Consider the following 12,062-nt stretch of genomic DNA (forward strand, 5'->3'; position numbering starts at 1 on the left):
GTGAGAATACTCAAACTTATCAAGAAGTTTGTTGCAGTTAGAGAAAAGAACTAACAATCAGATCCAGGGAGTTGAAGGGTCAACTACTCTGCTAAACATCAATTATGCTGCTTGGAGGCAAAATATTTGCTATGGAAGATATTTTAAATAGTTGACATTGTCCATCACAATAAAGTGATTATGTATCAATTTTTTTAAACATGTAGCTTGCAAAGCTGGTGGTTTTATGCACTCTGAAGAGATGAGCAGGATGCAAATGCTTAAGAAAGATAGTTGCTCCCTGCTTCACCACTCAACTCATCCCTGACCACATCAAAACCTTCCAGCTGTACTAGTTACTTAACAAGAGGAAATATGTTCAGCTAATAAAACTAAGAAAACCAAGTTTGAAGGTAGATATAAATACCAGCTTTATTTTACAAATGACAGCAAGTGCATTCCAAGTATACAAGTGTATTATTCATAGACAATTCACCTCTTCCAGAAAGATGAAAGTCTTCGTACATTCATGGAAAAGTGCCTTGGGGTTGTATTAAATTAAAACAGTTCTTGGAGTGTCATATTAAGTATAGCATCAATAATTTAGTACTCAATCCCTATAAAGATTCATGGTTTACTATGGTGTTATTTGTCTTTGCAAAAGTGAAGGAGGATGGGGGAGGAAGACTTGATGGCCTTTAATATACACATACAATTCCAGGAATTATTGTAATCTTGCTTAGATGTCCTCACTAAATGACAAAACAGTGACCTTTCATGGATCCACTGAAAACACTTAGAATTTTTGGAAAGTACAAACCAACAAACAAACCAAAACAAAAAATGAAATTAACTTTACAAACTTGAAATACACAAAAATAATCCATAAAACTCTTTCAAATGATAATTAGAAAGAATACATAATTTTGTGTAATGTTCATATCAGTCAATCCAATAGATTAAAAAACATTTTAAAACCATTTAATTTCAATATTGAGAACTAAATTATTGTCATCCCTGGGTCCTTAAATAATTTGAAATGATCTTGAACAACAATATGCTGTTGATTCACTTTTGCGATTTATGATCATGGAAATATATTTCACAAAAAATTTGATGTTTTTAATCTGGTTTGTGGTGTAAAAAGGTAACAACAGTGATTGCATTGTTAAGATTTAAGAAAGTTAGCAGTCTTGCAGATCACAATAAATATATAGATTTTTACTAAAATTGTAAAAATTCCCAATTTTAAACAAATCAGCCATGTTAACAGCAATTAACTTTCCACACAGGACTCCAACTTTTGTGATGAACTTGCATTTGATGTCCCAGTGCTTTGTTTGAATTTACACGTAGGTTGGGATCGTGGTTCTTTTGTTGAAGTATCACCCTAGGGAAAAAAGGCTGACTTAAAGACCAACTATTACTCTTTCACATGAAAAAAAATGATGGTAAAGGGCTTGTGTAAAGAAAGAATAAAGGTGCATAAATGGCAAAGAAGTTAATTGAATACCATGAAACACAACTTATTAAGAAAAAAATAAATCACACTTGTGATAGACACAAACATCTTTCTAGCCTGCAGTGCTGCCATGTTAGGTTTGATTTGGAGTTATAGCCTTTATTTTTTCCTGTTGCCCACCCCCTTGGTACAAATTTCTTTTCCTTCCCAGCCTTCTGCTTCCATTAAAATAAAAAATGATGGCCATGATTTTTACTTAAAAAACACTGAGCACTAGGTCACCAAATTATGCCTGCTCTGCAGGCTAACATCTTTTCTTGTTTCATAATGGAGCTCAAAATTCAGTATCTTTCTTATGAACATTTTGAGATCTGCCAATCCATTGTGATTGTTTTGAGATAGTTATGGAGTGTAAACTGTTGTGACAACCTAATGATAGAAAGATGTTTTGCAAACCTCCTCATCCTCACTGATATCAGCTTCTTGAACAAAACGATCTAGTGTTAAGGCTTCCTTGAGAAGTGATTCATCTGATACTCTAAAACAAAAATTGTGAAACTTGAGAAAACTATAACTCTGAGAAGTGATGAACAATGATGGGCTACTTCTCCAAAAAATTTCAATAACTATCTTTAATACCTTTTCAAGAACCTTTAATCAAATTTAAACGTACATGTATCTTCATTTCCTCCACAAAAGAGTAGCAAAACTTACAGTTTGTTAAAGGCATGTAAATTGTCCTCATCCCAGCTGGAAACAACACCATTTTTAATGTCTTCTGCAACCTAATAGAACACATGAATAAAATAGTTATGCAAATCACAAAAAAATGCATCAAAAGTTTCACTTGTTATAGAATTTATATCCCACTGTAGTGTTAACAAAAAAAAAACTTGTTGATTTAGAAGCAATGTGGAAGTTACAATGTATTGCATTGGTAGAATCTAGTACAATTTAAGCATCCCATTCTTTTGATTAAGAAATGTGTCAGTCTTTTCTTTAGTTATTTTCTCACAAAGTAAGGCAATAGCCCATTAACAAAACATACAATTTATGCGTTGCATCAACTATGTCTGTAGACTTTATTTATTGATTACACAACAACATATACCTGCAAACAAAGGTGTAAGGTTTACAAAAATACATCACTAAATAGAAAACTATTTACAATCTAAACGAAACTAAAAAGACATCTGTAGATAAAAGTTTCCCTAAAATGTTCCGTATGAAGAATGTACTCACTTCAAAGTTATATCCAAAATCTGTCCAGTTATATTCCAATACTCTGGATCCCACCTTTCTGCAAACATAGAAATACAGCCAGCCAGAATGTTTGTGTAATTGCATATTTGCATGGTTAAGGGCAAATATTGGAGGGACTGGTGTACTTCACATGGAAAAGGAACTCCTTATCATTTTCTTCTAAATGCTTTCAATACTTTCAGAGCCATAAAAGTGTTTTGACTGTGGTAACTACTGTATTAACAAAGGGATTTAATCTATTCTAATCTTCAGGAGTAATGCAAGAATTTTGTAACAATCTACTGAATAGTTGCTCAGAAGACATAGAAGACTGACAAATGTGAAAAATACTTTGCCTAACAATTTTGACATTTTTTTTTTTTGCTGGAGAGGCCATTTGAAACAGTATTTGACTGAGAAACAAAGTAGTTATTTAAGAACTGGAACCTGAAGGAAAAGGAAAAAAATCAAATAGAGAGAGTCGGTAAATAATCATTGTAATTAGAGAAAAAATGAGTTCATTTTATTAATAGCCAATAGATCTGTTTGAGTTTATTTGACCATGCCAAACTATTAGAAAACTTGACATGCAAATTTGTATGCCCTTCCTTAGGTTTCAATTAATAATTATAGGTAAGGTTACTTGTTCATGTACCTTCAACTTTAAAGAAAGAAAGAAAAAAACACAAACAACAGATTTGATCTAACCTCATTTCCTCTAAGAACTTTTTATATGATGCATCAAGTCCTTTGAGATATTCTAGGGGAATCTCACTTTCATAATCCTGTCAAGTAAAAAAACACCAAAATGAGCCCCAATTGGTCGGAGCTGGGTAAATAAACATAAGAGACAACTTTGTGATACACGTGTAAAAATGCATTGTTAAATACCCTTCCTCGTCCATGGATGCGTTGAGTGCAAGTCTCAGGAGAAACATCAAGGTACAGGGTGGTGTGAGGAATTGGAACTGACTGTAAAGCTTTTTTCTTCAAGTCCTTGTAATATTCATAACCTAACACAAAATGAAATGTAATTATGTCAAAAAATTGTCAACCTTTAGTAATACAATGATCGGTAAAACAACTTTAAATTGTATGCCATTTAAATTCAGGACCAAATTTGACACACTGAATTAACAATTCTTCACTTTCTTCAAAGAGCACCTCTAAAACTTACGTCAGTTATTTATCATTCTGACTTATAATCTACATGGTTTCATGAAAATCCAAGCATGACAGCATCAAGTTATCTTCTTATTATAACCACGTTCTGTCTATACAGCTGCATTTCAATTGTAAATAAGGTTGTAATAAACCTTTCAATTATTCCCTTTTTATGCCAGTTTAATTAATCTTGATCTTGAACAGAAGGATTGTCAGTCATTACAAGATCACAACTCAAAATCAGTTTTAAATCTCATTCATCTTTTTGTACTTAGTCACTTGAAATAGAATTTAGTAACAGTTTCACTGCATTTTATCAGAACATTTACAACCAATCAGCTTTGTTATACACATACTATAGACAGTAGGCGAAAAAAGGCAGACTTGATTAGTATTCTTTAGTATTTACTCATGTAGATTAGCCCAACTGGCCCTGGCAGTATGTCAAAGGAACAGTACAACCTTAAATCAAAGCTGAGGCTAGTTTGGTTGGTTCAAATGAGTGAAAAAGAATACCAATTGGTGCTGCCACCTATGCATACTGTCTCTAGAGATCCACAATTCAGTTACAATTATTTGATTGTTACCTTTATTAAAGAAATATTCACAACTAATGCCATCATATTTTCTCATCTGGGTGCTTATTCAAAATCTTGGGAAGCGTAGGGGGATAGTGGCACTTATTTGAAGGAGAGCACTTCACTGAAGGGAATGCTCATTAAGAAGCTATCAACCTGTGCTGATTCCATGGACATTGAAGCTTTAAAAGGTAAAAATAAAATAGCAATAGAAAAAGGTTTTCCTTATCTCGACCATGTACCATGACAGAGGAAGTAGGGTGCTTATTCAAGAGAAGTGCTTGGTCGATATTGTGGGCGAGGGGGTGGGTGCTTCTTTGAGGGAGGGCCCTTATCAGAGCTGGGCTCTTGTTCAAGGAAATATGGTACTCCACAAGAGGAGTGAGGCCTGAGACTACATACCTTCTGAAGATATTGTCCCCTGTTGAAAATTCACTTCAGCAAATACTGTGTCACTGAAAACTGATCTATCCAACAGCACGCCTTGGCCTGTAAAAGATATTGACATTGTAAGAATTACCATACTCACATGATAGTGGATCAAATTTGGTGGCATATATGGGGCTTTGAGACTGATTAAATGACAAACAAATACTTGTGCTGGCTGGGAAATGAAAATAAAAGTTAAAATACTTCACCAGGCATATTCCACTACAATGAGTTTTGAGTAAATTCTTACAACTACAAAAGCTTTTATATGCTGGTAAGTAAGGAACGTGGAGGCACGGTGGCCTCATGGTTAGTGCGCTCGACTCCGGATCAAGTGGTCCGGGTTTGAGCCCCGGCCAGGACATTATATTGTGTTCTTAGGCAAGACACTTTACTCTCACAGTGCCTCTCTTCACCCAGGTGTATAAATGGGTACTGGCAATTTAATGCTGGGGGTAACCCTGTAATGGACTAGCATCCAATCCAGGGGGGAGTAGAAATACTCCTAGTTGCTTCATGCTACAGAAACCATAGTTAAGCACCGGCCTAATGGGCCACTAGGCTCGTAAACAGACTTTACTTTACTTAATAATTTGGATATATCAACAAAGTTGAAATGGTAAATTGGCCACCGTAATGATTACAAAAGCTGACGTTTCGAGCGTTAGCCCTTCGTCGGAGCTAACGCTCGAAACGTCAGCTTTTGTAATCATTACGGTGGCAATTTACCATTTCAACTATGTTGATATATCCAAATTATTTCGTTATTCCCACCGACGCAGCCCCAAACAGTTTCTTTCGAAACTTTCAGCCTTTATTCATTTACTTTACTTGAGTAAGGAACTCTTATTTTTTGTCTCTCTAGGAAACAGTAACAATATTTGAAGGGGAAGTTCGTCACATCCTACAGTTAAGGGAAGTATCTCTAGGCTTTCCAGAGGCAGGTGTTAGCCCCAAGACATTCTAGAGTTTTGTAAAAAGATCAGAATGTTTTCTTCATACAAAATATGGGTCGATTACTACTCAATCTCTTTAATTTGTCGATAAATAGCAGTTTTTTAAAAAAATATCTGGTAAAATTGTTTCGATAGCACATTTTATGCCTACGACTGCACAGAAGCTACCAACCGGTTTGAAGGACATGTTTGGTTGCCGCAATGTAAGTCCTGAATCGTTGTTTGAAGATCCATAACTGTAGTTTCAAAGCGTATTTCTTTGGATCCTTGTAGAACTTTGCCAGGTAAGGATTCTTCGCGGAGGGTTCCAAAAAGACGCGATAGTTAAGCTTCCTGGCTAATTGACACGAAAGAGTTGATTTGCCAACCCCGATGTTTCCTTCCACAATAACAAGTTGTGGTTTACATGTCGCTGTGTTACTTTCCTTTGACCTCAGTCCAATCATTGCAGCGGTTAAAGCTGAATTTGACGGGGAAAACTTGCCGTGCTGATAACTGCTGTGTAAACGAAAATAACGCCATAACACCATGGGAGATTGAAACATCACAGTCAACTCTTCAAACTAAAATCGTCGATTTAAACCATCGCTGGCTTGATTTTGAAAAGCGCGCCCGTATAGATTCCATGCACTTATGCGATATAATTTGAATTTCGTTTGATTCACAATCATCCATTAACTCCACAACCAGTTTCCTTCCTTTAGTAGCATTTGAATTCGGTGCTGCAGTGTTTTACCGAAAGAGACTGGATAAAAAATGTAAGATTTTATACTCACCTTTTTACTGGCGCTCTTCTCGTTCGAAAATAATTCCCGCCAACAATTCCCTCCCAAGAGACTCTGCGAGGTGAAAAAGCGCGCAGAATTTGAGAAGTGCGCCTGCACACGTCAGTTAGGTGAGCTAGCTGGAGACAGCTGACGGTGAAGCCATTGTGGGAGAAGTTTGCAGAGAAACGTCGCTAAAATAGTCAATAATTATCACGGTAGGTTTCACTAATATAACAACCATTTGCTTCAATTTATCTTTGATTATGCTTAAGGGAGGGATGCCCATTAAAGGGCTGTAATAAGCATGAGCGTGCCGAGAGCGAAGCGCTACATTTGTTTGTTAGTCCTATTAGTAACTTGCACAACCTTTTCCGATTAAAAGTTTATTTTTTTGTGTCTGTTAGTTTCATTACATTTTTAAGCAAGAGTTCCATATAACGAACAACAACAAACATATGAAACATATGAGTGAGTATGAGTTCCATATAACCCCGACATTAATTATGCATTCAGTCTTAGTTCAAACGGTCATGATAGAATGTCACGTAGTTCATTCTTACTCATCCCCTGTTGGGCCCAGTTATTCGAAGGCCGATTAGCACTAACCCAGAGTTAAATTTGAATCCAGGTTTCATCATTTCTCTGTTCAAAAGCCTTTTTGGGAAAATTTATGGCAAGATTTCCGTATAACCCCATACTTCATTATGCATTATGCATTCAAAGCAAAGCGGAGGCAAAACAGCAGATTTCCTTTGGGACTACGGCTTTGTTTTTGATTGGTATGGGGTTATACGGAAGTCTTGCCATAAATTTTCCCAAAAAGGCTTTTGAACAGAGAAATGATGAAACCTGGATTCAAATTTAACTCTGGGTTAGTGCTAATCGGCCTTCGAATAACTGGGCCCATATACGGAAGTCTTTCCAAATTTTCTCTTTTATTTTTAGAACATCCAATCATCAACTTGTAGACAAAAAGATTTAAAGTGAATTTTTCTTTTTAAGCTGTCAGATATGACATGAAATTTCACACTAACCTTGGGTTATCATAACCCAGCTGTGAACAACCAAGCCCTGGTTAATTTGGCTTCAGTATCTTCAACTCGCAATGTCTCGACCAAAATTTCAAATGACACGTGGGATTTATTGGGTGGACTATTCACGTGGTTCGCATATGTTCTGTTCTAGTCCTACCCTACTCCGGTAATGCAGTGAAAAAATGGTTAGAAATTGCTAACCTCTGTGCTTGCCATATCTGTTTACAATCACGAGATCTTATCACGTGCTTTTGTCAAATATCATCAAGGATCATAAACTGTTTAAATGCAAACATGACATTCAATGACAGTGAAGGAAAGTTGAAACTATCTGTTTGAGCAGGACTTTTGATAGTTCTCATTTTATTATTTGTTGAAACAATGGCAAAGTGAGAATTAAATGGAATAAGAAAAATTTGATTTAAACAAAGTTTGCAACACAAGGGTGACAAAATGGAGGTCTTTAATCCTAATTGTAATTCCATTAAATTGCAAGCTGCTGCTGTTTACTTGAACTTGATTTCAAAGTTAAACAAAACTTTTTTGGCTCACAACAGTTTTGTAGTAGTGCAACTCTTTGTGTAATTAACAATCAAATCTGAACTTTAGCTTTCCCTTTCTTCAGTTTCCCTTCCCTGGTTCGATAAAGGGGAATTAGTTGCGGTAGTCTCAGTGGATCTTTCTAAGGCTTTCGATGTTATTCAACACTATCTACTTTTAGCAAAACTCAAAGCTGATGGTGTGGGAGAGAGAAGTTTAGCACTCTTCAAGGATTATTTTTCGGGGAGACAGCAGAGAGTTGAGATTGGGGACACCTTTTCCAGTTGGAAAGATGTTAAAAGAGGAGTTCCGCAAGGGAGTGTTTTAATATATTCATCAACGACTTGTTTTACTCGGTTACGCAAGGTAAATTTCATGCATGTGCGGACGATCATCAGTTATACTGTTCTGATGTCGACCCAGTAGCTCTAGAGAACTGTATTTGTCGTGAAGTGTGAGTTGCAAATAAGTGGTATCGCAGCAATGGAATGATTGTAAATGAGACAAAACACCAGGCTATAGTCTTGGGAAAAACGGGCCACTCCTTCTCTTTTCCATTAATAGATTCTTTGGATATATTTGGAATAAATATTGACAATAGGTTGCGTTTTGATAATTATATATCAACTATTTGTAAGAAGATAAATGGCCAGTTCAATGTAATGCTAAGATTTCGTAAACTTATCTCTAAAGATACTCTACTAAGATTGTATAAGGCTTTTATTATGCCACATTTTAACTATTGTTCGTCTGTATGGCACTTTTGTGGTGCGCGTAGTACTGAGAAGATAGATGCTTTAAACAAGTGAATTCTTAGAGTTATCTTGCAGGATTATAATTCTCCCTATGACTCTCTACTTAGCAAAGTTAACTCCAAATCTCTGTATAAAAGACGCCTTCAGACTTTCTTAATTATATTGTACAAGAGCTTGTTTTTTAACTGCTATCCAGGCTATCTAAAGAATATGTTTAGTTTCCGGTCTGTATCCTATAATCTACGCGGAAATTATATTTTGTCTCTACCGTCTACAAAAACTACTACTTATGGTCTTCACTCCTTTTCATATATGGCTTCAAAACTATGGAACTCTCTTCCGGACTCTTTTAGAACATCTGACTTTTCTGATTTCAAGCGCAAGATTCTACAGTATGACTCTTTCTCATAGTTAAATTTTAGAATGTTACAATTTTACATTTTACATTTTACATTTTAGTAGTATTTAGAATTATACTTGTAACTCGAAGATACTAGCTTATTCTTTAGCTACTCCAAATTCAAGATTAAATAAAGTATATGTATTTATGTATGTATGTATGTTCATAGCACTGGGACACATACAAAGTGCTACACCCAGCTATAAAGCAAATTGTCAAGAGGTGGGGGAAAGGAGGGAATTTTTCGTAAATGTCCCTTTTATGCATGAATTTGGGCATATCTGTATGTATTTTGATAACCAACGAGGTAGGAAAATTTCAAGAAAAGTTATCGTACAGTTGAATCAAACAGTTAAGATCCTTTAAAGCTAAATGCTATTGATCATCCTCAAAGGTGTTTTTCTTGGAATGGTTCAACCAATCTCATTGATATTCACTTTGCATGCCTGTGGGCAATATATATGGACCAAAGCAAGAGTTGTACATAACAATAAGTTCCTTCCTAGAGACTTGTAACCTCTGTTCTACCCTAGCCTACTCTGCAATTATTTTAGCTTGCTGAATAAAATCATCACGAGAAGGCTGGAAAATAGTATTTAAAGTGCCCATAATGTCAACAAACGTTTTTCGCTTATCTAATTCTACATTTCACCAAATGAACTTCGGTGAAAAATTTTTTCGACTTTGATAAAACGTGATTTATTTACGAATTTTCACAAAGTTCAAAATTCTATTTTCTTGTGGTCAATCCCTGCCGCTGATCACAAGAATAACGTGCTCAAAATGACCACGTGACTGATGTTTGTGACGTAGGTTCAGGAACCTCACTTGACCTTAAAGTGCATATAAATACACCGGTTGAGTGCAGGTCGTTTACGATATTGTGAGCTTACGATATTGTGACCACTCTGAAGCAAATTTCCACTTATTTTCAAGTCAGATAAGTAACAGCCTAAAATCACGTGTTCCTGAACCTACATCACGACTCACTTTAAACCGAGAAAGACTGGTGTGAATGGTGGACCAAAATGGCGGCAAATTTGAATGTCTTTAAAAACTTATAAAAAAATTGCGTTTTATCCAAATTGAAAATTTTTTTTGCAGAAGTTCATTTGGTGAAATGTAGAATTAGATGAGCGAAAAACATTTTTTGAAATTATGGGCACTTTAATGTTTGTTGATTTATCATGCTATAAAACATTTGCATTACAAAGATTGGGTTGAGTGCATAAGTTAAGGCTTACTCAATCTTGTAACTTTCTTGTGAAATAGAGGGGAAAAAGCACACAGTTTTTCTGTGTTTTATATAACTACTGTTGTGTAGAACCCCAATAACTCGAACTTCCAAGGGAAAGGAAAAAATGGTTTGAGTTATTGGGATTGGTGTTGAATTGCAGTCATCTTTTTCACAATTAATAAGGAATCATGTTTTTACCATTCCTGCAGAATCAGTGGTCGTCATTGTACATTCAGTTTCTTTTACAAGAGCTTTTTTTTTGAAAGGATGTGTAGTTTGGGAAACATAACTAAATGTGTTATGTTTTCATAAGTGTTGTCATGTTCATAGCCATCATGAGTACAGATTGGGATGTGCTGATTGACTATGTTCTGATGCTTTGTTTGAGCCTGTGAAAAAAAAAACTAGGTTGAGTTAATTGGGAGTCTGAGTTAACCCAGTTCAAGTTAGTAGGTAGTAAATGGATGGGAAAATGGGGTCAAATCCAAGGAAAATCAGATCTTTGAGTTAGCAGGGGTTTCAAGAATACCGTGCAAGTTAGCAGAGTTCTGTTTTAGTTTTGTTAAGGATTTCTTTTACTTTTTGTGGAGTCTCATTTTCATATTGGGAGAAAAAGATATGAACATGTGAACTTTATTGGTGGATGATATTAATAGTATTATCTGCTTTACTATATTTTATTATATTTACCAAACCTAGCGTTCCTGGATTTTTTTCCAACACATCAAACATGGGTAATTGGAAAGCTATTACAGGCTCTAGCTTTTGTTTGGATAAGTGAATATTGTTACTTTTGTCCCTTCTATGTTCTCATTCATTTTAAGAGATTTTGAACAGAAGTTGATAGATAAATTGTGCTACTTATCAATAACTAAAATTGTGGAAACTTTGAATTTATAATTTCAGCTTGTGTCTAAAGACAGGAAACATTTCTGTGATGAGTGTCGTGAATGGTTGCATGGAGGATGTCTTTTTATATCAATATGTTAAAATTGCTTTGGTAAGTAATTGTTAATCTGTGTAACCATGTACTTAAAAAATTTCTCTAGAGACTCCCCTTTCCAGCAATAGGATAGAAACATTATGGGTCTGGTGTAGTTTAAATGAATAAATCCTCGATAGGAATTGTTACAGTGCATTAAATTACATGTGTAGCCATTAAACTTCTTATGACTGTGTTTACCAAAAAAATTGCAATAAAAACTTAATTTGTATTCAGAAAAAGTGTAACAAGAGCGCTGTCTACCTTGAATAACCAAAGGGGTTAACAGAGCCAGACAGGAAAGTCAGTGTCTGATCTAGAATTTCCAGCTAGGCACGAGGCAATGTGTCACAGTCAACAATTTCCAGAGACTTTTCGTTTTTTGGTGAGGACAGTATCCGTTTTTCTTTCCATTGTGCCGGGTGTTATGCTATCAACAACTGCAATGTTTAAGAGTGTATTGAATATACAGTAATTACCAAGAGAAAAAGAAAAATAAGTTTATTCGTGGGAGAGTAACAAATCTGAACCAAATTT

General features: G+C 35.4%; 3 protein-coding genes across 7 annotated transcripts in view; 1 reads left to right on the forward strand and 2 right to left on the reverse strand.

Annotated features, from left to right (window-relative positions):
- Positions 1-385: 385 nt before the first annotated feature.
- LOC111333222 (deoxyguanosine kinase-like) lies at positions 386-7,663 on the reverse strand. Of its 2 annotated transcripts, XM_088740552.1 has the most exons (10): positions 7,612-7,663; positions 6,587-6,649; positions 5,983-6,308; positions 4,828-4,914; positions 3,575-3,696; positions 3,392-3,468; positions 2,684-2,741; positions 2,156-2,226; positions 1,898-1,979; positions 386-1,369 (listed from the first exon to the last, which is right to left on the reverse strand). In XM_088740552.1, exons 3-10 carry the CDS (start codon positions 6,254-6,256, stop codon positions 1,256-1,258), a joined length of 885 nt encoding a protein of 294 aa, XP_088596678.1. In that variant the 5' UTR covers positions 6,257-6,308; positions 6,587-6,649; positions 7,612-7,663; the 3' UTR covers positions 386-1,255. The 2 variants fall into 2 exon arrangements, with proteins under 2 accessions (XP_088596678.1, XP_088596677.1); XM_088740551.1 differs by lacking the exons at positions 6,587-6,649; positions 7,612-7,663 and having other exon boundaries at positions 5,983-6,562.
- The window catches only part of LOC111333221 (meiosis-specific protein MEI4), an 86,786-nt gene continuing 81,380 nt past the window's right edge, over positions 6,657-12,062 (forward strand). For 2 of the 4 annotated variants that reach the window (XM_022938759.2, XM_022938761.2), the window contains exons 1-2: positions 6,664-6,792; positions 11,450-11,543. In XM_022938759.2, coding sequence (XP_022794494.1) covers positions 11,481-11,543 — 63 coding nt within the window. In that variant the 5' untranslated portion in view covers positions 6,664-6,792; positions 11,450-11,480. Of the gene's footprint in view, positions 6,793-8,332; positions 8,518-11,449; positions 11,544-12,062 lie in introns of those variants that run through there. The other 2 variants (XM_022938760.2, XM_088740550.1) reach the window with 2 other exon arrangements.
- Positions 12,001-12,062, reverse strand: part of LOC148718767 (uncharacterized) — a 3,811-nt gene continuing 3,749 nt past the window's right edge. Inside the window, exon 3 of the mRNA XM_088740553.1 lies at positions 12,001-12,062. This exon is cut by the window's right edge and continues 2,375 nt beyond it. The gene's annotated coding sequence lies outside the window, so the exon portion shown is untranslated.

The sequence above is a fragment of the Stylophora pistillata genome, chromosome 12 (genome assembly GCF_964205215.1).
Source record: "Stylophora pistillata chromosome 12, jaStyPist1.2, whole genome shotgun sequence".
In the NCBI taxonomy this organism is placed as follows: Eukaryota; Metazoa; Cnidaria; class Anthozoa; order Scleractinia; family Pocilloporidae; genus Stylophora; species Stylophora pistillata.